The sequence below is a fragment of the Besnoitia besnoiti genome, chromosome II (assembly GCF_002563875.1).
Source record: "Besnoitia besnoiti strain Bb-Ger1 chromosome II, whole genome shotgun sequence".
Taxonomy (NCBI): domain Eukaryota; phylum Apicomplexa; class Conoidasida; order Eucoccidiorida; family Sarcocystidae; genus Besnoitia; species Besnoitia besnoiti.
Window position 1 is genome coordinate 1,237,281 of NC_042357.1, and position 27,957 is coordinate 1,265,237.

Here is a 27,957-nt window from a genome sequence, read left to right on the forward strand (position 1 = left end):
CCTCCTCTTCCTTCAGCCCCCCGCTTCATACGATTTCGTCACACGCGCGAAGAGCCGAGATCCCCGCCACAGACTTCTCGCATGCGTCTACCTCGTGCATTCGGCAGTCTCTCGCCTCGCGTGTCTCACACGTCGAATTCGGGGCTGCAAGCCGAGTGCTGTGCAATCTGTTCGTAGGAGACGCCGATGTGCAAAGAGGCATGCAGCATCACAATGAGGGCGCAGCCGAGAGAGAGACTGACGACGATGTGGCCGGCAACAAGAAAAATCGTGAGCGCGGCGACCGCCAAGCAGGTGAATCGGAAGGTCTTCACCGGCAGCACCGTGTCCCCAATGCGGAGTGTGTTGTCGCCTTTGAAGCCAGCGAGAAACGCGGCGCCGCCAAACACGCCGCCGATGACAAGCACGACTGGGTTCAGAAGCGCAGCAACCACGGCCAGCACCGAGCAGATGATGATGTAGTTCATGTAAAAATACCGCAGGTTGCGCTCCACGCGATCCACTGCCGTCGCACCCGTCGCCGGCTTCTGAAAAGAGGGAATGTGCACGAACTCCGTCCACGAGACCGCCTTCGACAAGAGGCTGTGCTGCACGTAGCGATAGGCCGCCTGCAGCTGTGTGCGCAGCAAACGCAGGGGAAAAGAAGAATGAAAAATGGGAACGCCTCCCCTCTCAGCAACGCGCAGGCCTGGCACGGCTGATGCATATGAAGACTCAAGAGCGCATGTGTGCAGGGGCAACGAACGGGCAGAGGGGGCAACACCGTATCGACAGAAACAGATATTGCGCAAAGTACACGGGCGTATCTGTATGTGGCTGCCAGCCTGAGTCTTGCTTGGATGTAAAGGAGTGACAGCCACACCCGCGAATAATGCATACGTATACGTACATAGATATATCTCTCTCTATATATATATATATATATATATATCGCAGGTCTCACTCAATCGCAGACCCAGAGGGATCCTGCCGCCTATCGGCATTTTCAAGTCAACGCCGCAGAGCTTGCCCTCTGAGTCGCCTTCGTACGTGGCCCTACGTATATACCGATGTTAAGTGCACGAGGCTAGTCCCGTTACGTTGGGCGCGCTCTACAAGGACGCCGCGCCTCCACATCCGCCTATGCACTATCGGCATGGCCGTCCAGCCAAAAAAACAGCGGAGAAGAACAACGATCTTGCTGCTCCCGCGCAAATGCGCATAGTACGCAGAATGCGTTTTGATCACCTGGGAAACAGAGAATTGTGGTCGCTGCTGCGGTGCGCCGAGCGTGCTGCCGCCGCCATCGCCCATTTTCCCGCTGACAACGCCGTGGAGGCTGGGGAAGGCCTCCTGGGTCTGGGGAGCAGTTCGGATGTTTCGCGAGCCTCCCGCGCCTCCGCTCTGCGCCACCGTGAGAGGATTTGCAGAGTCGATACTACCGCGAAGCGAGCCCTCGTCTCTTCTGCATTTCTCGTCTCCGCTGCCCGTTCTCGCCAGCGGGTTCTCGACAAAGTGCGGACTACCGCAGGCCTTCGGATGCATCGTAAAAGGTCCGTCCTCGCCTCCGCGGCCTATAGGATTGGAAGAGAGAGCAGTTGCCGCAAGAGGACGCGCAGAAGACGAGGGAAAGGCGGCGGAGGGCGCTGACGCAGAGGCGAGGTGAGGCGCTGGCGGGGGGAGCTGGGCCCCGGCAGGCGCGGAGGTGTCGTTGTAGAAGTCATCCATGTTGTCAGTAGGATCCAGCATTTTGCCCCCGTCGTACGGAAAAGCGAGATGCAAAAAAAGAAAGGAAGAGTAGAAAAGGAAGAGGAAAACGTGGAAGACGCTCGCTCGCTAGGCGCCCCAGGACGCACGTCCGCTCCCAGACAAGGCGACGAGCCAGCAGGGAATCGAACGGATTACGGCTTACAGAAATGCAAGATAGGTCGGAATATGCCGCGAAAGTGTCGGCAGTCATCAGTGACGGCGGAAATTAAGCTTGCAACCGAACACGATCCTCGTAACGTCCCACGAGAAAAAGGAACACCGCGTACCGCGCCGAGCATCGCACGATTCGGCTGGTCTTAACAGGATAGGGGGCCGGGAGGCAAGAAGACGGCCGCCAACAAGAATGCACATCTGAGCGGGTAGTCGAGCGGTAAATCTTCTCATTTACATGAGTGAAATTAATCGTAGTCCTCGCCTTCTCATTTCCCGGAGGCATACAGGTCCATTTGGGTTCTTTTCCCCGCTGTGTACGCGCTGTAATGACCGCACGCCCGCGCTCTTTGCGCAGACTCAAGGCTGCAGTCGGCTGTAAGTGTTTGTCGCTGTCCTTACATTTTTCTGCACCCACAAAGCCAGGGCTCTGTCATCTGTAACAGGATTTCGGGTACGTTGTCTATCAGCGACTCTGAAAGAAGCAGACAACGGTCTAGATAACCTGCCGGAACGACACTACCGCGAGCGGGGACTCGGGAGGGGGTTTATGACCTCGTGGAAAGCTGCGTTGGTGACGAAGAGCAGGTGAGTGAGGACCGCTGTTTGCAGGTTCGTTCAGGCGGTGGTGGCAGCTTGATCTTCAAAACGCATGTTTCTTTGTAGACGCGAGCACTGTGTGCTCACTCTTCGATAGGTGACACTTGCGTCCCTTGGAGGTGACCTGCGCCCATCCTCGTTGTCTGCATCGTGTTCAGCCAGTTCTCCTCTCTCTCCCCTTGCTCGGGCATCATTTGCTCCTCTTACCCAACAAACAATTCTAAGAGCAAACACTAGTCATGCTGTTGTCTTGCCCTCTCAAGCGACAGAGTGTGAGGCTTGAACCAAAGTTCGTACTTCACACAGGCCGACGTTGTTTCTGACGCGCGGATTGCAATCGTGCATACAATCCGTTGTATGCCAGCATCATGTGCCAGATTAAGCCGGTGGCGCGAGTGCCTCCCGGATAGAACGACAGAATGAAAACTGCATCTGATGGGGCATGTGGTGCCGGTAACTCTGCAGAAGATACTCCTGTTCCTCTGTACCCGGGACCTTCAGATATCGCCTTCACCAAAGTCGCCCCAGAACCGCGGTCTCTTTACAACATATCCACGAACTACCCATAGATTATTCATGTGAAGGTGGAGGGGGACCCCGTTAGAGATGTAGGGCTTCAATTTCTCCGAATCAGCTCTCTAGGAACCTGGCGACTGCCTTCACTGCTCTCCTGGGGTTTACCGACACTGTGGCCCCTTGCCGATGACCGTGGCTGTGGGCGGCGATACAGTTTGCAATACAAGAGTAATGACCTGCAGAAGGCTCGCTGTGTCGCTTTCATCATCGTTAGAAAAATCGCTCCTCACTCTTTTCCTACGAATATTCGTTTTGAGCTTGTGGGCTCTTGCTTCGAAGCTTCCCGAAGACGGCTCCCGAAATCGGGCTCATCCGGTGGCATGCCCCTCCATGTTCTGAACCCGATTCTGAAACCTCGGGCACGCGGCTTCCAGAATGCATAACTACTGAATGTTGAACGCATTCAGAACGTGGTTAGCTACACTACTGAGTGTAGTTGCGGGCAAGGGGACTATCGACTGTCTAGGTGCCGATCCGAGTCCTGGGGGATAAGCCTCCTACCATCGTAGCGCTCAACCGCAGTCAGTCTCTCGCTGAGGCCACAAGCCACTAAGAGTGGCTTCTGTTTGAGAATGGAGACATATGCGATCCTCTTCTTTCCCCGTTCTTGCGCCGGGGGGTTCGTGGAGCGCTGTTCGTTGAAGTCTCAGCGCGCGGCTGCGACCCCTGACAACTCACCTGCCGCGCCTAGATTTTACCCGGCGAGGCGCACAGCGACCAGTGGGGTGCCTCATTTTCTTCTTGAGCACCGTTTCGAGTAAACTGGGGAGGGCCGAAAAGGTGTTAAGTGCTAGTGTGCCCGCGAAAATGAGCTGCCAGTACCACTCTGGGAAGGGGGGCCGCGGGGGAGCCAGGCTCGCGCCGGCTTCCCACGGGTCTGTAAAGTTGTGCCTCGCTTTATCGCTGGCAGAAGCGCAATGCCACAAGTCGCAGACCGTGGTGTCTGGATGGCGAAGATTCACAAGTTCCGGCGTTCTGGAGGGGGGTGGGGGGGTCCGGTACCCCCCTCGCCCCCTGTGGCACAACCGCGTGGCGCCTCGACTTCGGTCGGGCGCACCGTTAGTCGCGCTCACAAACGAGGATCAGCGCGCGAGCTTCTTATTTAGCTCAAGGACTCAACTCGTGGAAAGCCAGCTCGGTTCCCGTCTCGTTTTCGCCAGCACTCTCTCGAACTTGGCCTTGCGACGACGCCTTCCGTTTTCCTTCCGCGCCCGCCACCTTTCTCAACAGGAGGAAGGTGGGGAGGAGGACTGACTCGCAGCAATCGTCGTCCGCGCCGTCAGTGCGAAGGCAGAGTGCGCCACGGCGGCGCGGGAGCTTCGTCATCATCAGGCGCGCACCTTGCGGAGAAGGCGTCTGCGGCGGTGCGCATCTGCACTTTCTGGGGGTCAGTTTGCAGCAGGAACAAAAACCGTCCATCCATCTCTGCCTCTTCATGTGCCCAGTCCCCGGGTGTTGAATAGGCCGCCGCCGCCGCGCCGCTCTCTTTTCGCGTGCGACGTCCACACGGCGAGCGCGGGAGCCCGACAGAGTGAGCCTCAATTGTCGCTGCCCCAAGTTGGCGGGCCGTAGCGAATGCCTCGCTCCTCGCTGCACTTTTCCGCCAGCTCTCTTCTTTCTCCGCTGTCTCCATTCTTCGCCGCGCATAACCCAACTACGCGAAGTCCGCGGAGCACAGGACAAGACGTGCCGTTCCGGCGCAGAAAAACGCCGGAAGTGCTCAAAAACTGCGGCAGGCGGGACTCAAAAACCCTGCATGCCGCATTCTTGCGAACAAGACCAGAGACACTGACAGAAATCCGGGCGCGCGAGCAGGGTGGCCTCCGCTGCCGCCATCTGCCTGCTGTAGCCAGCAAACGCAGAGGACGATGACCTGCAGCGGCCCGTCCTTGTAGGTGGGTTCCGAGCTGCCTTTCTTCACTCCACACGCGGGGAGATTTTCGTTTTTGCCCGCGCCTCCTCTTCCCTCTCCTCGTCTGTCTCGCACCGAGACGAGTTGCTTCGCTCAAAAAGCACTTCACCCCGGTGCCGAGCTCGGCGTTCCCTAGCTCCGCCGCTCCTCAGCGACGGCCGCCTCGTCGAGTTCTTGCCCGAACGTGAAACGTCTGTGTGGCTCCTGCAGGGTTGCCTGGAGCTTTGCGAGAGCCGGCAGCGCAGGTCCTCAGGGAGACTCAAGAGCAAGGCTCTCGCGGACCTGGTGACCCCGTCTGTCCCGCGTGCTCCGCCCTTTCCCCTTGCTGGCGCCGCGCCTGTGTACACCCGTCTGCGGAGAGAAAAAGTAACATCTTCCAAGTGAATCCTTGCCATCCCCCGGACACAGCCGCGTCCCTGCTGCCAATGTCCCCCCGCGCCGGGTGAGCCGCCTGTCTCTCGCTCTTCTCGCCTTCCGTTGCCGCGCGTGTCTCGGCTCGCCGCCCATCAGGCATGGTGAAGCGAGGCAAGCAGAGGGGAGAAAACAACCTTGAGACACCCCGCGAGGCGACAGCAGACAGGGTCCCTGTAGACCTGGCTGAGCTCAATGACGACAGCAGCGCGAGTCGCGGCGACCCTTTCAAGGGCTTGAACCCTGCGAAGACATCGACTGGCGTACCGTGGCAAGCCACGCAGCAGGAGGGCGCGGAGGTCAGTGCGCAAGCGGCTATGGGGGGCGGCGGGCACTCTTCCAGCGCAGGACAGAATCACGGCGTCCACAGCACCCATTCGACTGCGGCCGGGGCGAGTCGAGCCATGAAGAAGCAGCAGCGAAAGACCGAGTCGTCGTCTCCGCCTGGCGGAGGGGCGACTGTTGGTGAAGCGCCTTCCAGCCACGACAGGAAGGGAGGTGACCCCGTGAGCCTGTCGTCTGCGTTCACTTTTCCTCCGCTGCCGTGCTGGGCGAAGGAGCAGAGAGCTGCACTCGAGGCCGTCACAGACGACTTCTACGCGCGGCACCGTCTCTATCTGCGCGTCTGGCCGGTCACTGCGTCGCCAGAGGAGAACGGGGGGAGCGCGCAGCTCCCCAAGGGCGGGGGCGGACGCAAGGCCTCAGGGGCCTCCGGGGGTCACCGAAAGGCGGCGGAGGAAGGACCCGAAGATGAAGCCGTGAAACTGCGACAGGAGCAGCTGATGAACATGCGAGTCATGCTCCACGACCGCGTGGCTGAGAACCTCTCCTTCACGCGCACGCAGTACAACACGGCCACCCAGCCTCCGCGGAACCGGTGTCTGCCCTCTTTCTTGCGGCCGCGGAGCTGCAGACCTCCGCAGGGGGGGGCCGCGCCCGCGCCGCAGAACGAGGCCAGCGACAAAGGCCTTTCGCCGGAGAAGAGAAACGGCGGGTCGGGGGGCTGCGACTGCGGCGATGAGGCGATGGAGAACGACCGGTATTCCACGCGCGACGATGACGTCGAGGATCATGACGGGGAGTCACAGAAAAGCGTCTTCTGCGAAGAGGAAGGCGAACCCCTCGCGGGGGGAGAGGACAAAATCAACGAAATCCAAAAGTCCCTCCTCGCCGAGGGCTTCACGGGCTGCTGGGTGCTCCTTCTCTCTGAGAAGTACATTCCGCCGGCGGAAGACGCGAGCTTCCTCGAACAGGGCCAGACCTCAGCCAAGCCAGCCGAAGAAGGCTCGCCCCCTCTGTGTAACGGGGGCCCTGGCGCGGTGGGAGGTGGACGTGCAGAGGATGCGTCTTCTCCGAGGAACGGAGTCACCACCGCAACCGGCGCGACAGAGTCTGCCTCACATGCTGCTCCTCTTCCGCCGCCTGTTCCTCGCGTACGCAGAGTGATTGTGTGTGGGGCGTTGATCGAGGTCTACTCCAACAACGAGAGGCAGATCTCAGCGCTGTGGTGTCTCCCCTGTCTCTCTGCGCGGTCTACGCGCTTGCTCCTCCAAGCCTTTCTTCCGCGCCTCATCATCGAGGCCCTCAAGCTCCCCGACATCCAGCCGCCGCCGCTGTCGAGGCCAGGCACGAAGCGCGCCAAGAAGCGACAAAAGACCGGCGCGAAGCACGGAGAGAACGGTGTCGGAGCGCCCGGGAGCGACCTCGAGGCCGTCGCGGCGAGCCTGCGAATCTTTGAAGACGAGAGCGACGACGCCGTCGTTCCGCCCGCTCCCATGAAGAGCGTGTTTGCTGTGTGTGAAGACACTTTGCTCTGGCCGCGCCAGGCGCTTTTCCTCCTGGCTGCGCCCTCCAAGATGGGTTTTCTGCGCCACGTCGAACCCCTGCAGCCGCCGCCGGAGCCCGGAGCCGCAGACGCGGCGAGCGGAGGAGGCACTCGCCATAAAGAACTTGGCGAACAGCCGCAGCTTCACGTCGACGCAGGCTTCGGGCCCCAGTGGCGCATGTGCAACTGCAGGCAGCGCTTTCTTCCCGAGGGGAGAGCCGGCGGAGGCGCCGCCTCTCGCAAGGAGAGAGACAGCTGTGGGGCGCGCTCCGAGGAGGACGTCTGCGGCAGTTCTCAGCCACCGGCAAACGAGACGTCGCCGCGAGGAGGGGCGGCATTTCTGCGGTTTTTCTCAGTCAGTGAACTCTGGGCGTCCCGGCTCATGCCGCCGAAAGAAGCCCGCGCGCGCCTGGAGGGCGAAGAGACGACCGCGGCGCGCCCCTGCAAGGGGTCCGACGGCTCCACAGCGGAGTCTCCGGAGAGGGACAAGGCCGCAGAGCTCGAGTCAGGCTCAGTCGCAGGTCAGCCTGTGCCGAAGACCAAGAAGAAAGGCGCGTCCCTGTCCAGCGAAAGAAACGCGAGTGTCTGGCCTCTCGTCTCTGACGGCTGGTCCTGCTTGGTTCCGCGGGGAACGTGTGAGCAGCTGATTGAGGAGATCTACGGCGGTTTGCCGTATCTCCGCCAGTACCTTGAGGAAAAGCCCGACCAGACGAACGTTGCCGAAGACGAAATGTGTGGACTGACTGAAGACGAGTGCCGCGCCGTGCTCCAGTGGTGAGCGCTGCAGACGCCGATGGGCGAACAGCGCCGGAATCGTCGGTATACGACAGCGTCGCCGTCGCTTTTATCGCAGAAAGCTTCCGTATACGCGCCGCAGTGACATGTGCAGGGGATGCGTGCTGCGAAGGCTCCAAACTCGGGCCTCCAAGTCGGCAGAGAAACAGACGTATCCTCCAATTCGGGGGGCGGTGGGAAGGGGGGGCCTTTAGGGTGCTCTGGCACCCAGGTGGATGCCGTCTTCTGGCGCCGACAATTCGAGACTCATCCCACCCTCGGCGTCGAGAGGAATCGCCAGGAAGTGGGCCTGTCCCCTACTTCTCTCCTGGCATATTTATTTACATCTGTATATCGTCCAGTTGTACGCACGATGTATGCAGCCAGTGTCGGTTGCTGCTGTGTCTTCCAACGGGTTCGGCCGCCGTGGCCTGTAATATATATACCTATTTATCTACACATATATATTTATATGCATGTATATATGTATGTATATATGCCCATATGGATGGATATACTTTTTACTTGCGACGTCTTGTGGGGCGGCCGTCTGGTGGCCGCAGGAATGTTCCTCGCGCCTTACGCGTATATGTTTTTTTATGGAGAAGACGGAAGAGTCACCGTGATTGCTGCGTGGTGTGCAGATACGTCAAAGTTTTCCGAGATTTTCTCGCAGGGCAGAAAGGGGGTAACGCAGCAGATCGTGTTGAACGCGCCTTGCTGAACAGTTTTTTTGTGCCGTGCTTGCTGACTGAAGAGTGCTTAGCCTCAACTCATTCCGCGTGCATGTGACAGACATGGGATAGGAAATACCGGGACGAGAGACTGTCAACAGTGCTTTAACAAAGACATGCCGGCGAACCGCACCCGACAACCGTGCGGCGCAAGTCGAAGACAGCCGAGCACACCAACGTTTGTGCGTGTTCGTTCTAAACGTCGACGTGCTTGGTCCGGCTGGCTGTTGGCATGTCGATATTCGAAATGCGCGATTTTTACGCCTCCGTGCGCGCTTCTGAACCGAAGGAAACACACTGTTTGAAGCCTGCAACCACGAGGAAAAGAAGAGAACAGCTTTAGATACATACACGAGCTGCTGTAGCCGCAGCGAACTGCCAGGTGGCGGTGCCCCTCCCTTCCGCCGCGTACACCGTAACAGGCCCCTACTTAAGGCGACAAACTGCGACTGCAGCCTCGTATCTGGCGAGTTGAGTCGCCGTTCGCCGTGCTGTCAGACTGAAGTCTAGCCGCTAACGAGTTTGAACAGAGGGTGCCTCAGCGTGGGCACACAGCTGGCCGCGCGCCCGTCGACGACTCGCCAGACACTGATGCATATTTGTGCTCCGTCAGCGAATGCTGCGTCGACGGCTTCGTAGTCATACCGCCTCGAGGCAACAAGTGGAGATTCCTCAGCATCACAAGCCGTCTGCCTCGTGCGTGTGCGCCGTGCATGCGTAAATCGTGGCGTTGACCGTAGGAAGTCCCATCATCGAGCTCGAGAGCATCATCTTCTCGTTCCCATCGGCAGACTGCACCGAGACATTCCCGCCTGTCAGCACATCTGTCACAGGAGGAAGCCCAGTACGTTTGGCATCGATCTGTGGGTGTCTCCACAGGACGCGCCCCCGTCCGTCAGCGGGCTCAGGGGCAAACCACTGGTGCTCAGAGTGCATGACTGTGTGGCATGTAAATATGGGCGATCCCGCTGTGACACAAGCTGCTGCCAGTTGTTGCTTTCCGCCGGCGAAATGGCTACCTCACGCGGGCTGCGAAACTCCCGCCTGGGCTTTCCGCGGTTCGCTCGTCTAGATGGTGCGTGAGTTCAAGGTCTCTGTTTGATTCGAAACGACAGTCAATCCACGTTCCCGTGGTAGGTCCTCCGCGGCGACGAGGAAGCAGAAATATACAACGAAACACACTCGAAAAGAAAGCTCTACGCGCGGCTGCCGCACACGCACTCTCGCGTTTCTGTCAGGCGACTCCAGCCACGAGCTTCATGGCCTCCCGCCGGGCAGCGCAGGCAGCGGCCCCCGCGTCTCCAGTTTTCCTCTGCACGGCACGCAACCCCGCAAGCTGGTGAGCCGACCCCAAGCAGAATGAACATGCCGGAAAAACACACGCATGCATACACATCACAGACGCATGTGTTGTAAACGCGGATCACCCGCCAGGGGCTGCGCCGACGCGCGTGCCCACACCCTTAGGCGGGTCGCGGTGCTGCAGACTCGGAGACCGACACACCGCGACTTTCTCCCCGAAGCCTGCGCCCTGCGTGCATCCAGGCGTGTGCATGCGCGCGCGGCCAGGCACCTGCGTCGACATGCATACATGAGTAGGTATTTATGCGTGAACCTAGGTAGGCAAACGGAGGTGATGCCCCCGGCAGTCCGTATGCGTCGAGTGGAGGCGTCTTGGCTCTTTCGTCGACAGTGCGACGCGCAGTCAGTTTAGTTCTCGACGAAGTGGGCGAGCTTCTTCAGCCAACCGAGGTACTCGCGGTTCTCCTTGTCGACGGAGAAGCGGTCGATGAAGTCGCAGAGCTCGGGGTCGACGCCCATCTTGGCGAGCCAGTCGTCGAGACCCTGCTGGAAGGAGTCGTCCAGGTCCTCAAAGTACGGGCCCGGGTACACGCTGAGGCTCTCCTTCTCCTCGGCGTTCTTGAAGAAGCGGACCTGGCCGATGCAGTAGCGGAACTTGTCCTCTTCGTCCTGAGTCGTGCTGCAGTAGAAAGTCACGCCCGACTCGTCGGGGTTCGTAATCGTTACCGTGAAGTCGGACATCTCCGGCACCGGCCCCTCCTCAGTCGGCGCCTCTGCGCTCTGCACGCAGCTGAACTCGACGAGGACCTTCTTGTCTAAAAAACGAAACAAACCCATTCACAAACACGTTCCTGACCGTTGTATCTGGAGTGACGCCCTGGCGAGCGCGGACCTGTGAAGGACGAACAGTCCGCGAAAATCCGCTTCTCGCTTCGAGCTCCCGCAACAATGGGACCCCCCCCTTTCGCAGTACGTCTGTTCTGCGCACACCACTCAGACATATCGAGCCAGAAACAAATACACAGGGACATAACTATGTCGATGCATGCGGACGAGTGCGAGAGGACGGGATAGAGCTATCTATCGGTCTCCGTGCACTCCTGAGGAACCGCGCGCAGGACAAGGCCCCACAAACGTGGCAGAGCGTCTTAGGAGGCACCCTTGCGCTAAATTCACGCAGAAAACGTCCACCAAGAAAGCATGTGCGCTCTCAAGTCCCACGGGAACACAGACAGCTCGACATGTTCTACAACTACACCTGCAGGTATGCATGCAAATACACACTCCTGTGTCCACAGGAAGGGGCAGTCGCGTCTGCCGGGACGCAGAAACAAAAGTGCTCGCCGCGCGGGCCTCCGCAAGAAGCGTCCCGGTGCTCATAAGCCCTCCCCTCTGGCAACAAAGGAAGACGGCGTCCCACTGTGTCTCCTAGCTAACTGCACAGGCGCTTGCTTCAGGCATCCGTCAAACGAGTCAACCTGAATACGGGCATATATGTAACCATATATTGACGTGAATATATACTGTAACATTCACATATGAATGTGCATATGTAATATAATATTCATATATTGGTATGAATCTATACATATATATTACGTATGCATGCATGGCTGTGTGTGATTGGCGGCTTACTTCCGACTTGCTTCTGGAGGGTGACCATCATGTTGTTGTCGCTCTCGGAGACCGTCCATCCGGAGTTCTTGATGAACTGCGTGAGTTCGTTGTCCTGTTCGTAGGTGGACTGCTCATGCTGGATCTCGCTCTGGATAGTTTTCAAAAGATCCTTCGCCACGTCGGCTCCGGTCTGCGAGCTGAAGCCGCGCTTGCCCTCGAGCCAAGTCTTGGAAGTCGCAAAGAGCGCCGGGAGCTGCGCGTTGCCCTGCGCGGCGAGCGGCGCCATGCTGGCGCGAACGCTCTGCGCACGCGAGAACTGAGAGAACGAAGCGACGTTGCAGGCCTTCGGGTTCTGACGCACTGTCACGGCGAACGGGGTCGCGAGCGGCGCCTTGCTGGAGGCGAAAACGCGGAAAAGGGCGGAGGAGGAGACTGCCATTTTGACGGAGAGACTAGAGAAAAAAACCGGGGAGACTGCGAGAAAAAGCGAACGACGGAGAGTCGAGAAAAGAAATACTGGCGACAAAAAAGCTTGCAAGAGGGGACAGCAGATGCGAGACGACACACCGGGGGCGCAGATGCGAAGGAACTTGTTCTGCCCAATCGCAGTCTCTTTCGATCGCACGCCGGGAGCCCAGGACAGAGAGGAGAGGGCGATTTTCACATGCGAGCCCCGCAGAAGGCGCTGGCGGTCAACGCTGAGCGCCGCGCTGTTCCGCACGCGCGGAGACACGCGCAAAGTCGCGGGAAGGCGAGAGAGTTTCGAGAGAAAAGTCAACGCGGCCGTCCTCGGCGAAGCTCGGCGAAGCCGAGTCTTCTCGCCGGCAACGGTGTGTTCACCTCCGTCCAGCTGCACCAAATAAAGTTCATGAAGGCGAGGAAAGGGCGAGCGAAAGTTCAGTACAGTCGCCGTGACGCACGCGGCATGCACACGACGGAGGTCCTCAGCGACACCAGGCGGCACACCGCCCCTCCCACGTCTAGCGAATATGTGAAAATACTTTGCGTGTATCTGCGCTATAAAGCTACTCTAAACCGCGCAAAAATGCAGCGTATGTGGGCACGAGTTGCCGCATCTGTAGGCGCGGTCGTACGAAGTTGATACAGGGCCAAACCAGGGTTTGTATTCCTTCACGAGATGTGCAGAATCTGGACCCGTTCCATGTTGCCACAGCGGGAAACGGGAGACACACAGAGACACTTTTTTTCTCAGAAGATGAACGCACACGCAGCTGGCGGGTTCCAAGCTCCGCACAAGGTCCCTGCATGTCTGGCAGGCTCATCTTCGGTCCCTCGGCTGCTTGTCCTTGCGAGATAGAAACTTCCTACTAACGGTGGCGCACACGCGTACAGATGTACCCTGCGCACGTAGAAACATTTGTAGGGAGCAGCGTTATCCATAAATATATATTCATATGCGTATATATGTATCTGCATACACGTATACCCGCTTACGGATATCACCGCAGCATGTTCATGTTCTGGGGGTTAGAGGCGCTGCGTGCGTGAAGGGTAATGGCGCAGAGATCAAAACGTTTTCTGCGTAGTGACGGCGAGCGAAAAGTGGAGTTTTCGAGGTTTATATGGAGGCAGTTGGGGAGACCGGATTTTTTGCGTATTTTCCAGAATATCCCCAGACGGTGACGCGGCGGCTGCCTGCAGACGGACAACGCGCTGCCCTGATGGCGGAGGGCTCTCGTGGCGCCCTCCTGTCTCCTCGCCGGTGGGGTCGTCCAGGAGCGGGAACGAGGTCGCTGGAACGCGGTTTGAGCTCATTGGAAAATCGAGAAAAAATCGGCGAGTGCGGACTTCGAACGGCATGTTCTAGTGCTGAATCATGTCTCTCGTTTGCCCAGGCAAATCCGCCTGCCAGCGGCGCCTCCGCGGATAGGCTACAGCTGGGGGACGCCGCCAGGCCAGCTCTCGAGGCGCGGGCTCAGTGCATCTTTCGTTTGTGTTGAAGATTTCTCACGTAGAAGCGAATGAGTTGAGGAAATTCGTTTCTTTTCGCCCGTTAGGCGTCTTGCGGTGAAAGTGCCTTGAACTAGCAAGAAGAAAACTCCTGGCGCCCTGCCTCGCCGCCCGCCTCCCGCGCCGCGCCGCAGGGGCCTGCATCTGGCCGCTCCGGTACGTTGGGAGACTTAAAGCATGCCTCTTTCTTGAGAAATATTCAGCGCAGCCCGATCTGCCTGCTTCGCTTTGTTCACTGGGGGGCTGTCAATCATCTTTCATGTCCAGCGCTGCGTCGCGCGTCTGGAATTACGGTGTGCACGCGCCACGCAAGGGCATGTCTTGTTTGCGTCGGCGTCCCTCGCGCATCTCTGATAACTTAAATAAAAAACATTTTTCGCTGTCGCCCTGCTTCATTGCTCGTCTGTGTTTAGAGACGTCGCTGATCCCCTGGGCTGGGCGTCATTCGCCTTCTTCTTTTCTCGTCTTCGCAGGACATCATCACTGTTCTCGGTGTCTCTCCGATTCTCCTTCAACGCGGATTCGGCCCGGCATCTTTCTTTTCCGTTCTCTTTCCTGGTGTGCCCTGCTCCCTCCTCTTCTTCTTATTCATATCCTGGGCTCTGGCGCTCTCGTTCGGGTGTCCTTCGTCTCCTTCTGCATCTAATTTTGTCGGACAGAAAGGATGATCTTGCGGCTGCACGCCGGTCTCCTTATGACTCCCCTGCTTGCCCTCCACAACGCGGTTTCCTTCACTCGCTTCTCTACGCTTCTTCGAAACACAAAATCCTTTCTCTCTCCCTCTCAATGCTTCCACGGTGCTGCGGAAAACTCCAAGATGGCGCAAGCGTAAGCGAGCATCCACCAAGGAACGATAAAAGTCACAAAATACGTGACTGACTGACACTCCTTCGACCGCGGGTGAATTCCATGCATGAAGTTCTGAATGCGCAAAAGGGTTGTCGCAAACCCGGAAGACGTCTCTCCAGAGGTCTCTTCTGTTTAAAGAGAAATCGCTTCAGCATGTCGATATACATCTCTCTGGGCGGTCGCCATCTGCGGGGAGACATCTTCTTCCCCCCGCCGGAGGACTTTATGCATATCTCACAAGCACTACTGGCTTCCGCTATCGGCGGGTGCTTATCTATGCCGTGGGCCTAATATCAGTTCTACATAAAATTACATTTTATAATTTTCAGGTGTATGTATGGGTGAGTCTCCCGCGTTCGCCACAGAAAGCTCGTAGTGCTTTTCCACTTTATCCGCTGCGGCTACGCGGCCGTAGGTCTCTCCTATGTGCAGCCTCCAGAGTACTATCTCGCTAACTCGTCCAACGCCTCATATTTTGACTCGGTGTTGTGCGTGTTTCTTTCGGCTGCTTTTAGAGGCGACACAGAGACGCCCCGCATCGAGACGCGCGCCGCGGGCTTCTTAGTTTACAGGCAGCAGTCGCAGGACCCCGAGTTCCTCATGATGAAGGCATCCTACGAGCCTTTCCACTGGACGCCTCCAAAGGGTGAGAATCTGATTTAGACGCCGTCTTCCGGCTCAAATTCGACGTACCAAACTTCCTGGAATGCATCCGCGGACTCGAGTTTCCCTGTGATGCGAGGTGCGCGACAGCCGCCGCTGCTTGTCAGATTTTCTTTTTCATTCATCTTCTTGGCATTTGTTTTTTTTATGTTTTCACCGTGTTGATGGGTGACGCTGCAGGCCACGTCGACGGGACGGAGAGCGCGCTGCAGACGGCGCTCCGCGAAACGAGAGAGGAAGCCGGAATTTCTGAGGGTGACCTCGAGATCGACAGGAATTTTGAGAGAGTAAGAAGGGCATTTCCGTGGACACGTACTAGTCGAGTGCTGTTTCGCGGAGCGGTGCTTATTCATATATATATATATATATATATATATATATATATATATATATATATATATATATATGTGTCTACCTGGGAATCAGTCTCTATGTGGCGTCACACAGAGGAGTGTGTATGATGCGTTGGACTCGGACACCAAGTTTGCTGCGAGTACTCTTTTGAAGTCGATTGTGCGCAGAAGGATTTGTCCCTACCGCAAAGAGAGGGAAGATAGTGCAGGAAAATATATCTTGCCGGCACTACATGTAGCACCAACATATTTATATATATATGTCTTTTTATTCAAATATATACGCCTATACCTGAGCACACATCTATCGACTTCGCAGATCTGGATAGCTTTTTTTTTTTTGGATGATGCAGAGACTCCATTACGTCGCTCGCGGGAAAAACAAAGAGACGGTGTATTTTTTAGCTCGCGTGCGCAACGCCTGCAAGCCTGTTGTCCTCTCAGACGAACACACAGAGGCTCGGTAAGGCTAGGCTTCGTTTTTGCGAAACGTGGACGCATCTTTTACATGTTGTGCATTTATTTTAAAACATGCATAGACGTCTGCACCCAGGTGCACATGTAATTGGGCAGGAGACTGGGGTGGAGTTTTTTTTGTAGACGCCAACTCTCTCGCGCCGGCAGCCATTTCTTTCCGTGTTTCACCGAATTGTGGAAGCGAACATGCATTGCCGATCTTGTTTGACAAGCATGTAATACCGTGAACCGGCGCGTGGGTGGAGGCATGTTCAGATGGATATGCGCTCGTAACTATGCAAATATGCATGTAAATATGGGTATCGATGCAGATGTAGGTAAGTATGCCAAAGTACTGCTGGACGTCGTTTCCGTATTAGTTTCATGTTTCTCGGGACTCGCAAATCGTACACATCCCTATGCGTTTTGGCTGTTTCCCTCTCGTTTTTTTGAAGGTGGCTGAGCGCTGAAGCTGCAGCGGCGATTGGAGGCTTCGAGGACATGGCGCGGGTCCTCATGGAAGCAGACGCTCACATCCGAACTTCGCGGGCAACTCAAGCCTGACAAATGGGTCTGATCACTCTCTCTTTTTCCTTTTAGTTCTCGTCTAACTCTTCTGCTGCGGTCTTCCGAGGGCGGGGTGTCGTCTCGCCTCGTCTGGAGGGGCTATCTGCGCCGGGGGGGCATCCCGACCCCTTGTCGCTCGAGTCTGAATTCTTGTTAGTAAAGGTCGCTTTGGAAATCTATTTTGAATGGGTTTTTGTTCGGTGGCACCGAGGTGTCTGGTGCTACTTGTTCTGCAGAAGGTTTTCGTGAAAAACCAAGGGAGCATGAGGCAGACTGCTCAAGAGTGGGGGGTCGCCGTTTTTGTTTGTCATGTTATCTCGTCCTTCTCAGTCTTCGCTTGTTCTCCTGCGGCCTAGGTCCTCCCAGAAAATAGGGTTTAGGGTATGATGTAATCATACAGACCCGGACTGTGGATTTGACATGCCTGCCTGCCTTTGTGCCTCCGCGGATACGCAGTTTGGTAATTTCGCTTACGGCAGTTGATAGTGGCTCGATGTCTGTGCTAGAATGTGCATTGCCTCCCATTTGACAAAATCGATACACAAAAGCTTAGAACTCCTCGACTTCGCAATGCCAGTCTACTTCCGCGCACGTTGCACATCGCTGCTGCAGGGTCGTAGCTGTATTTGGAAACCGCTGGTCCGCGAAGGCATTTGCATCTTCTTCTCCAGCTTCTAGAAGAGATTTACGAATCTAACGAGGCTACCGTAGGCAGGCGTGCAGCGCCCCATAGAGAATCGCGGCTTCACTGAGCTGCTGAATGGCAGCGAAAGACTATCTCCGGATTCCTCGCCTCATCTGGGAGCCTGCGCTTGCGCGGCCAGAAAATGAGAGCTATGACTTAGGCATATCCGGCGCTAGCATTACTGTTTCAGCCGCGGAGTACGCTGCACTCAAACTCCTAGTTCGCAGACTGCACACGCAGCTGCATGTCCATGATGACACCTAAGGGACAAAGCTAAATACCTTGTGTACGAACCTATGGATTGTCCGATCCGAGGGCTTCGCTGCGTTAGAGATAACTTCTATTTGTATAGGCGCGAGAACAGTGATCGCTGGCCTAGGTGTTCGCGCATGAGGCCATCCGACCCGTTTGCTTGCCTGTCCAACGCTTGCCGGACCTCTCAATTCTAATTCGCGCTTCCAGCCTAGACGCCGCTAGAGGGTAGTCACTCTGGAGAACTGGGGCATGCGTCCTTTAGGCATCTTGTGCAGTAAGAAACCAGCATTGCGTTTACATGCATACCTATGTGCGCACCGCGGGACCTGACGCGTTCTTCAGCGCGTGAGAAAGACCCTTCTCGACGCCGGCGTTCGTGCAGTCCGGTCAAATCGGCATCTGTTTGATCAGTGTATGTCTACAAGCAAACGCCAATCCCTTCGTGTGAGTCGGTGCTTGCTTGTGTTTTCCTCTAGGGCGGCCGAGGCCGCTCTCTGTCACAGGCGCTCTGCAGTCTCCAGCTGGAAGAAACGCGCGCCTCTCGCGGCGAGGCGCCTTTCTCTGGGTGTGTGCGAGGCGAGAGGGGTGCACACAGAAGAAAAACTTTTATTGGTCATCGACAGAACCCGAAAGCGACACACGCGTAGACACAGAGAGACGCACAACCGTTTCTCTCGACGCTGAGACGTGGCGAGTCCCTCTATCTAGAGAGCTCCAAGCGCACAAGTTTCCGTCCCAGCCAACTGCATGCCAGTCGACTGGTTATGTGGACATCTTCCTCGCGGCCGCCGCCTCATACATAGCCGCCTACATGTAAACGCGCGTTTGCATATGCAGGTCTGCACATACGTAGACGCCGCTAGCCTCAGCCTTCACAAGGACATGCCTACGTCCGCCAGCCAAAGCGGATCTCCATGCCACACAGCGGCCTGCCGAGTCTCTGCTGACAGGCTGTGGTATCGCTTCTGACACATACGTGGAGGTGCGCGCGGAGGCCGGCGCGGCGGATCAGCCCGCTGACATTTAACAACATCCCGAGGAGACGGAGCGAACGGGCTGGCTGGGTCCGATCCGCACGTTCGCGTTCGGCCGGCTCTGCTGCTGGTTGACCTGCACACGCGCCTTAATCTCGCCCGCCATGATGTGGAAGGCCTGCGCACGTAAAAGAAAAAAAACGCACGATGATCCTCCGCCACGACCTGCCTACAAGCGGGGACGAGCGTCATTTTTTGATATAGTATCATTTAATTCATTAAGTAAAAATATGTTGACAATTTACCGAGATCTGGCAGTGGCAGATGGGGTATCCTTTGCGGGCGAGGTAGGTGTACATACACGGGTACACATCCGCGTTCATGCCGATGAACTTACGACAACGACATTTTGGGCTAGTCACGGAGTGAGACTCGAAAAAATCTCACGATCTGCATGTTTGGGGCACACTTCGCTGTCCGGAAGAGACTCAGCAGCCGGAGACCGCATGCGCAGTCGAGGCGAAGAGACTCGTAAGGCTTTCGCTAGGCCGCCTACACGCCTTCACTGAGAGAGAGTGATGGCAGCGGAGGATAGATAACGCTCCAATAAAGCTGCCCAGCAGCCGAGGCGCACGTTTACACCTCGCCAAACAGCACGTCCAGCGAGCTGAAATTTTTTTCGGTTTGAAAAAAATCGAGTCTTACCTGCTCGACGTTGTGCGCGTTCTTCGCGGAGGTCTCGATGAATCGCATGTTGCAGCTGTCTGCGAATTCTTTCCCCTCCTCGTAGGTGACCACGCGCTTCGACGTCAAGTCGCACTTGTTGCCAACCAGCAGCTTGCTGACGCCTTCCATCGCGTACCTGAGAAGAAAAAGAAAAAACACTGCATTCCAGCGACTTCGACGCCCGTCTCCGGGGTGCCTGGCAAAGAACTCGATATGGTCTGCGTCAAGCTGCTGACAAACCACGCAGCATTTTGAGTGAACGTTAATAATGTACGCGACGTAAGGCCCCTTGGCACTGGAAAGCCACTCCACAGAGCCAGAGCAGATTTCAGTCTCTGCGCGGCGGCGCGTCCTCTCGCTGTTTCCTCTCCTCTCTTCATCCTGTTCTGCCCCCGGACCAGTCACGAAATGAGAGAGACCTGGTGCTCTCCCATTTACAAAAATTTGTGTCGCATCCTCGCAAGCCGTCGGCATGCAAACGCACGTATGCAGAACGCAGAAAGTCTGCATCTTTGCACCGACTCACTTGTCGATTTCCATCATCCAGTTCTTGACATTGTTGAAGGACTCTCTATCCGTGACGTCATAGACAATGATGATACCGTGCGCGCCGCGGTAGTACGAGGAGGTGATCGTCCGGAAGCGCTCCTGGCCGGCGGTGTCCCACTGAAGAACAAATTTTAAATCCACTGGACATCTTGTCGCCATTTTTTTCCCCACGCAAATATGCATATAGGGAGAGCGTCTCTAAGTGGGAGCATAGGCACCCATGTGCACCCCGCGAATACACGTGATATGCATGATCACGAAGGCAACCGCAGACTGGCGCGAGCCGCTCTTAGTCAGCCAGAAGGGAAGGCACAGACAGCTCAGAGTCGAGTTAGAACTGAAGGAGAGGCCCACAGAGAGAAGCTCGAAAACCCTGAAGCAGCGGATGATATCACGAAAGCGCCATGACAGCCGCCGCATCTGCGCAGAGGCTTTGCGAAAGAATCGCGAGAAGAGCGACAAAACGCGAGATGAGCTTACAATTTGAAGCTTCACCGTCTTGCCGTCCAGGTCGATCGTTCGGATCTTAAAGTCGACGCCGATCGTGCTGATGTAACTCTCTGTGTAGGTGTCGTCCTATACAAGAAAAAGAAACTCGGCGCTCATGCGTGACTCTCCATACTCCGCTCTATTCCCGCCAGGTCGCTGCCAACTTCCGCCAAAGAATGCACTCGTGTCCATGCAGTTTTCCCGTTTTCTGCACAAACTGAAGTCTCGAAAACCGTGCAGAAGAAGCCGGTCAAGTGTGCCCCCCCAGCCTGCAGCTGGCGACCCTGATCTCCTGCTGACGCGTCCCAGCCTTCTTGGCCGCACCCTTGTCCACAAATAATGCCGAATGTTCATGTGAATATACACGCATGAGAGGACGCCGCTGTGCACACGTATGAGGGATTCGACTTACCGCAAATCGCAGAAGGAGACAAGATTTACCGACGCCAGAGTCGCCGATGAGCAGCAATTTGAAAAGATAGTCGCTGCAAAAAAAACCAGGAACGCAGACACATAGAACAGCAAAGTCAGTGTCAAGCGCATCTCAAACATCTCATCTGTACAAGCACGCATTCGTGAGACATCTACTGGTTATACACGCATACCTGTGTAGGGTGCGTACATATACACGCATGGATGGCGACGACCCGGCCTCGACTCTCAACTTGAAAACCCCCTTGCTTCACGGCAACTGCGCCGCACTCTCGGCACACCTGTCGCCCCCCCGTGTCCATACAGTGGCGTCAGCGGAAAAGCCGTTCTCTCTTTTCGCGAGCGCAGCAGCACTTCCCATACCCGCCCCACGCGCAACCATGGACATATATGTTTCTAGATACATTCAGTGTACGAAAACGCCCTGCACTGGGGTGCCATGTTTTTCCATCCTTGCGATCTTTCGGTATTTGGGTATCGCCACACGCCTCGCCCCTCCGCAGCTAGACCCCAAACAAGCGTCTGGTTTCGTAGTGGAAGTGAGCACGCAGGAGCATTTCTCTTTCTAGAAGAAGCAGTGCGTAGCTGCATCCTTTCTTGCAACGGCTGCCTCTCGGGGGAAGTGAAAAGCAAAGTTCCCTGCCGAAGCAAAGAAGTCGCCGCTTTAGATGCTTCCCCCTCGAGCTGTGCACTTGCCCGTCCTGCCCCCCCCCCCCCCCCCCCGCCCTTCTCCACTAAGTCGTTCTTTAAAAACTCAGATGCATGGGGTTTTCTGCGTCTCTTCGACGGGCTGGGGTGGCCTACTATTCGGGCTTCATGGTGACGACGGAAAAAGAGACGAACGAGAGGAAGAGGTTCGCCACAAGGAGAAGGGAGTAGGACGCCGCCAATCAAACAACTGCCTTCCACGAACTGGTAGCGGGCGCGCCTTCCAGCTGTTAGAAAACGAGCGCCAGTCTCCGCTGTCGCGTTGACTTCCCGAGAAGGCGAAACACGGTGCCGCGTCTAGATGCGATCGGCGACGAACGCGGGGAAGGCGAGAGGGAGTCACACAGCAAGTGGGAGAAAGCGGGGAACCCCGAGACGCACGCCTCGAAGTCAGCAACAGAGAGGATGAAAGAAGTAACCGCTCGCGGAAGGTGCAGCGGCTGCAGCAAAGCAGAATGAGATGGAGTGTACCACCGAGACCTAGAGACGCATAGATACAGCTGCATACATCTGTATATGCATCGCCAGTAGGGGCGGAGGTGTGTGCAGAAAAGCGGAAAGGGAGTCGACGAGAGATCTGGTGCAGCGGCCGGTGGTCGCTCTGCCAGTGCCCTGGTCTCTCAGAAGAATCTTGAGAGATGTAAGGAAAAGCGAGAATTATCTCTCTGCTCGTTCGCCTTTCCACACACCGGAGGAAAGGAAAAGAGAACGATGCTGCGCGATGCCTCTGGTTGCCGCTGACATGCACACGTTCGTCGAGCCAGAGATTCGTAGGCACAGCGTGGAGGGAGGGGACGGGACGCCGACGCTCGGGGAAGACAGAAGAGAAGGGGGGAGAGGGAAAAGTGAGAGAAAAAGCGAAATACACAGATGTTCAAGAGACGGCGAGAATTCCACGTGAAACACTGTGTGTTTCCTCGCTGTCACCCGAGCACAAACAAAAAGGGGAGGTAGAGAGCGTGTTGCGGAGCGTGAAGAAGACCGGTCGTCTCCAGAAGGTTTGGAAAAGGCAGGAAAAAGCGAAACAAACAAACGGCGACGCGTCTAGAGTCACTATGAAAAAAGAGGAAACCACCCACCTCGCTGACACAAGGTGTACATACACACTCGACCGAGAAAAAAAAAACAGCGAGAGATGCAGAAGTGGAAGAGCTGTATGGACGACAAAATGCAGGGAGGGTTCGGGCCGCCTGAGAACGGTCGATAAATCTGCACAGATACATTGGCAACTTTGTCTAGAGAAGCCAACACCTACTCCGCCGTCGGTTTCCTGCACGCTTCTACACAAGAGCGAGACAACTACGTGAACGCGGCGCCAGCAGTTTTTTCCTTGGGCGAAAATTTGGTAACACAGTCTGTCTCCTCTTTACAGCGCCTGTCAGTTCCGAGGTTCACTGTGCTGGCGCGCGCTCTCTTCCGCAAACAGCGACCGCAGGAACACGACTCCCGGCTCCTCCCTCCCTCGTAGTCTGGGGGGTTAGGAGAGCGCGACCCTCTCGAAAAGATGTGGAGGCAAGCGCGCGCAGAGACAGAAGTGCAGAAATTCCGATTTCGGGTTCTTTTCCGCATCGTTTCCGACATCGCAGAAAATACACTATAGGCAATCTTGGGAGGAGATGACGCGCGGACGCGGCGTACCGACCGAAGACAAAAACCTGAGGAAACGCCCGCGCGCGCTTGCGAAAAGAGGCGCGCGATGGCGCCATGTGCGTTCTGGAATGCAAAGCATGAGACAGCCGAAAGACAAACGCGAAATCCATTTCTCTTGAAGGCGCCTAATGAATGCCGCCAAGCAGCGCTGCAGCGGGTACTCTGTTGAAGGCCCGCGAAATTAACTTACCGCCTTGGCGCAGACCGCTGATACAGCCCACACTCGCAGATGTGTGGACGTGCAAATACATAGGCTGCGGAGGCGTGCCGCGAAGGAAAAGAAACACCCAAGAATTCGTGATATATGTGGCGCTTCAAACTAAACGATCAAGTCTCCAGGGCCACTGACAAGAAGCTTCCTTTGCCTTGCTAGTCGGTCTAGTTAACCTACATGTAGACTGTTCGCGAGGGGAGACCAACGTAAGATACACTTCTTTCCCTAGGTGCATTTATGTTTTTTTTTTTACATTGGAACTCGAGGTGGTTTCGGGGGTTGCCCAATGAAGGATGCGATACTGAAGCAGAGATGATACTTTTTCGCGATCAAGGTCGCTGTGGAGTATCCTCCTGCACGGGAGAGTCCGGCGCTCTGCTGCGCACACGCGCCAGTCGCACGTAGGAGTTGTACAGGCGCTAGGGCAGTTCTTACAAAATCTGGTTTCCAGATATAAGGTGCAAGTTGGTCTTTGACGGCCATGCGAGAGGCTCTACTGACTTTGGGAACCAAGAGGCATCACGATTCAGCAAAGGTACAGCAGTGCGCGTCACCACGAGCGAGTAGAATTACTGCAGCACTTTGGAGGCGGAGGAGAAGCGACAGCAGATCCGCGTGGCTTCAGTGAATGTGACGAAGCACATTTACCCGGTTTTACGTGGCCTCGCATGCCACCGAAAACTGGGCTGTTTCTCCTTATGCACGTACACGTGGACTGTACGGGGTACGGAGTCCATTTTGTGCTGAAAAAGGAAGTATTCCGTCGCATGTTTCTCTAGGACGCCGCTAGCCTGCAACTTGGCGAGGCAGCATCATACATGTAACATACGAGCGTACATGCACCTCTGTAAAATCAAGTGGATAAGGCTCTGAGGGTATCTGACGTGCTGCTGGACGACGGCGGGTGAACGCTTCACATGTGTTACCGATGCGGATGAAAAAGGTGACTCGCAGCGCTGGCCTCAACTGTTCGCGTTGGAGCTGTCAGCCTTTCTCAGGAACAGCAGCGACCTTGGACCTATGGCCCCTACAGACGACAGAAAAACCCGAACTACCTCTGACGCAGCCTACAGTACAACCGTGGAGAAACAGTGCCTGATCGTCCACTCTCGGCGTCTGGCGGGACGCGAGGGTTCTCGCGATTCTCATCTCCTGCACAGGGCGTAATCTTCGATTCAAACAAAACGAGGCAGTTAGTTTTTTCAGGTCGCAGGAGTGTCTGCATTCCCGTTGCGCTCGCGGGTCGCATTAGATTGAAAAAAAAATCCACGGCATGGCATTTGACGCCGACGTTCTCCACGCCATAGACGCACAAAGCATGTATCGGCGAGCAGTTTTCACGCACGTTCAATCCCTGATACAAAAGCTGCGACAGCGTTGATTCCCCCTTTCGAACCCACGGTCCGCTCCTGCATGTCACACGAGCCTGTGCACGGAAACGCCTTGTTATACAACATCGCATAAGCAAAACACATTATGCTCCATGAGTGTCTGTCCCACAAATTCAGAGACTATTTTCCTGTTTCAGCTAAAATCACGTGTAAACCCTTGTTGACGCGACCTTCTCCCTTTTCTGCAGCCTCCAGACCTGCCAAGTCAACGAGGGCCTGAGACTCGAGCGGAAGAAAATGGTCGTTTGCGTGAGACTTCACTATACATCGACAGCCGTACATATGACACTTCCACGTTGCGGTGGACTGCACTCCGTACTTGGTTTAACGCAGAGCAACGCGACAGCCACTTCTAGTTCCTCATCTAGAACTGCTGGACGTGCAACCGGCACAAAAAGACTGGGTCTTTTCCTGTTTTGCCCCGAATTCTATCGAAATCACACTCCTAAGCCTGTATATATGCATCTACAAATGCATGCGCTTCTATGAACGCTTCGGGAACGCGCCCAGCAACATCGAACTCGATTGGAGTTTTTCTAGCAAGTCCGGAGGGGCATTCTGAGCCGCTGGCCCTGACTTGTGCAAAACAGTAACACCTGCTACCTAGAGAGTCAGTCTCGCAATTCATCTTCGCGCCAGCTGCGCTAGTAGCCCAGCGCCTTGTTGATAGGCGTGTACATATTCTCCTGCCTCTGTGCGCCTTGCTGAAACCGAGAGAAATTTTCATCGAAGACGCGGAACGCGTCCGATGCGCTGTGGTCCTTCACCCAGTCGCAGCAATGGGAGGAGATCAGAAGATTCTCTGCAGCCCACAGCGGCGAAGTTGCCGGCAGGGGCTCCGTGTGGAAGACATCCAGCGCGGCCGCCGCAATCGTCTTGTTCTTCAAAGCCTAACAGCGTCAAAATACAGTCACACACGCGTGCGACGCACTCACGGCAGGGACTTGCATGCGTCAGCGCAGGGAGATATTTGCGGCCGGAGAGCTGCGTCGCCTTCCATGAGCCACAATGTACATTTTTTATTATTCGTGCGACAAAATACAACCCTCCGTATATACAGGGGTGCGCGGTGCCTCTATCCGAGGGCGTGTGCACACATGCAAGCATATCCCTAATCTACTCGAGCTTACAGGACGTTCTGCGCCTCCTCCGCCATCCTGATGCGTGTCGAATGACCTGATTCCGAGAGATACCCCTATTTGGCGTAAAGGGGGGAGTCTAACGCACACGCAGTTGAGACAGTCCGCCCAAGGAAACTCCCTGGCCCCACCTCAGTCAAGCACGACAAACCGGCTCGCTGAACCCTAACACACAGTGGTGACGCCAGAGGAAAAGAGACCTCGACAGAAGCAGGAATCAAGGCTTCCATTTGACTCACCTCCAGGAGCGCGGCCTCGTCGACAACAGAGCCTCTGCCTATCGAAATAAAGACGGCCGAAGGTTTCATCGCCGCGAACTCCTTGCGTCCGACGGCGTGCGTGGTCTCAGGTGTCGCTGGAAGGGAGCAGACAATGTAGTCTGCGCTTCTGAAGAACTGAAAGACACACGCACTCCGTAGCTACCCCAAACTTCACAGGCGCCATAGACACGCACTCTCTACCAGCACCACACAAAGGACGCCGCGACCGCCTAGAGCAAGCGTCACTGATATATACATATATCGGCGCTTGCATGTACCTATTTGAATCGCCACGTGGATGCGCGACAGCTGCTCAAACCTAGTCCGGCCCCCCACACATGCCGCAGTGAATACGTGGACGTATGTGCACATGCTCCTCCACAGACACGAATGGAGTGCGTCCCTTAAATCCTAGGCGCGCCGCTACAGCGAGGGCGAGAACTGCACACAGAAGCTGACGCCTACCTCGATGCCGTCGGGGTCGGCGGACGTCCAGATGCGCTCCGCAAGCGCGTCTTTCTCAGATGCTGTGCGCTTGAGGGCGGTACATCTCATCCCGAAGGCCTGCAGCCGATGCAGGCGCACAGCATGTTGCCCGGAGTGGCGAAATGCATGCGCGAATACGCGAAGATCACCTGACTGGTGCTGATGTGCACTCACAACTAACTCCGCGGCCTCGGATTTCTTGCAGTAGGGCGTCAAGCGCTCGGCAAGATTCGCCTTTGTCTAACGCGACAACTGGATGCTGCCCTGAAGGAACTGGGCTCGAGGCGCGACCAGGTCGCCGAGATTTCCTAGGCCGCGCCACGGCGGCGGTCTCACGCAGGGGGCCCTCCCCGCCGTGGACGACTGCTGCCCCTCTCACCTGGAGAAGCTTTGCGGTCTCTCTAGCGATCTCGCCGAACCCGAGAAAGCCGACGGTCTTCCCCCTCAGCTGGCTCATCGGGAAGGGCTCCCAGGCATTTTCTTTTTTCAGCTTCTCGAGACGCCGCACGTCCTTCGCGAAGTAGAGCAGGGCCGTCGCGACGTACTCCGCCAGCGCAGGCGTGAAGACGCCTTTTCCATTTGTGACGAGGAACGCTGGATCTTCGGCGAGCGTCTTTGCCGGATTTCTGTGCGACTTGGCGGCCAGCAGAAAAGGCGCGAAGCGGTCGACGCCCACAGAGTGGATGTGAACCCACCGGAGATTCGTTGCGTGTTCGTACACTGCGGCAAAAACGGCGGGATCCGTGTCAATGATGAAGACGACGCTCACCTGCAAACATAAAAGGGCGACACGCTTCTCCATGGCTTAGACAGATCGCGCGTGGAGCTGCGGGAGGGGGGGGGGAGGGGTGGACAGATGGCCTCAGACACTCACGTGAACCACCTACATGCCTTCCCTATGTAAACGCCAAACCTGCAGGGCCACGGGCATGTCATAGCCAACCACTTGTGCGCGTCTTGGCTGCTCGCCCTCCGCCGTCGAATCGATGTCGGTGGCCCCGCTGCAGATCTAGCTCTGGGTGTGTGTGCGATCGCCCACACATAGCGGGCAGCTCTTGGACGCCAACGCTCTCTACTAACAAACTGCACACCACATATAAGCATGCATCCATAGATTTATAAATATGTATATGTGCGAAAGCCTCTCACATCCTTGAGTTTCTCCGCCTGCTGTGCTGCACTTTCTGGCGACCAGGCCGTGAGGATGTTGAAGGTTTGGGTGGGGTACTTGGCGCGTAAAAACTCCAGAAATCGCGGGAAAACGACGCGCGAAATGGACTCGGGGGCCTCCAGCGTGCAAGGCGTGTCGCGCGGAACCTCCTCCTTAAGCAAAACTGCGAGTGAGAGGGGCGCCGCCGACGAGGCGTGAGAGACCGCCATGGCGGCAAAGAGAGCTAGCAAACCCAAACAGGGACTCCAGCAGCGCAGAGAGGGATGCGAAAACGGTAGAGGGCTGCGACAAGCGACAGACAGCAGATGTGTGGATAGGG

The 27,957-nt window shown here is 56.4% G+C and overlaps 6 protein-coding genes across 6 annotated transcripts; 2 read left to right on the plus strand and 4 right to left on the minus strand.

The window, feature by feature from the left end:
- Positions 1-125: 125 nt before the first annotated feature.
- On the minus strand, positions 126-1,728 carry BESB_035320 (uncharacterized protein; the record flags this gene model as incomplete). The annotated part of the gene is made up of 2 exons (XM_029362118.1): positions 126-614; positions 1,228-1,728. The coding sequence occupies 2 exons, from the start codon at positions 1,726-1,728 to the stop codon at positions 126-128; spliced, it is 990 nt and encodes a 329-aa protein (XP_029221083.1).
- Positions 1,729-5,499: 3,771 nt separating this feature from the next.
- BESB_035330 (uncharacterized protein) lies at positions 5,500-8,001 on the plus strand (the record flags this gene model as incomplete). Its single annotated transcript, XM_029362119.1, has 1 exon — positions 5,500-8,001. The coding sequence occupies one exon, from the start codon at positions 5,500-5,502 to the stop codon at positions 7,999-8,001; it is 2,502 nt and encodes an 833-aa protein (XP_029221084.1).
- A 2,440-nt stretch (positions 8,002-10,441) lies between these two features.
- On the minus strand, positions 10,442-12,089 carry BESB_035340 (glycoprotein; the record flags this gene model as incomplete). Its single annotated transcript, XM_029362120.1, has 2 exons — positions 10,442-10,848; positions 11,669-12,089. The coding sequence occupies 2 exons, from the start codon at positions 12,087-12,089 to the stop codon at positions 10,442-10,444; spliced, it is 828 nt and encodes a 275-aa protein (XP_029221085.1).
- A 2,349-nt stretch (positions 12,090-14,438) lies between these two features.
- Positions 14,439-16,506, plus strand: BESB_035350 (hydrolase, NUDIX family protein; the record flags this gene model as incomplete). Its single annotated transcript, XM_029362121.1, has 5 exons — positions 14,439-14,449; positions 14,986-15,116; positions 15,314-15,420; positions 15,840-15,949; positions 16,398-16,506. The coding sequence occupies 5 exons, from the start codon at positions 14,439-14,441 to the stop codon at positions 16,504-16,506; spliced, it is 468 nt and encodes a 155-aa protein (XP_029221086.1).
- A 1,966-nt stretch (positions 16,507-18,472) lies between these two features.
- On the minus strand, positions 18,473-21,437 carry BESB_035360 (putative small GTP binding protein rab1a; the record flags this gene model as incomplete). The annotated part of the gene is made up of 6 exons (XM_029362122.1): positions 18,473-18,601; positions 19,129-19,285; positions 19,676-19,815; positions 20,179-20,274; positions 20,600-20,672; positions 21,424-21,437. The coding sequence occupies 6 exons, from the start codon at positions 21,435-21,437 to the stop codon at positions 18,473-18,475; spliced, it is 609 nt and encodes a 202-aa protein (XP_029221087.1).
- Positions 21,438-25,226: 3,789 nt separating this feature from the next.
- On the minus strand, positions 25,227-27,847 carry BESB_035370 (erythronate-4-phosphate dehydrogenase domain-containing protein; the record flags this gene model as incomplete). Its single annotated transcript, XM_029362123.1, has 5 exons — positions 25,227-25,472; positions 25,961-26,116; positions 26,447-26,545; positions 26,847-27,236; positions 27,617-27,847. The coding sequence occupies 5 exons, from the start codon at positions 27,845-27,847 to the stop codon at positions 25,227-25,229; spliced, it is 1,122 nt and encodes a 373-aa protein (XP_029221088.1).
- Between the last annotated feature and the right edge of the window lie 110 nt (positions 27,848-27,957).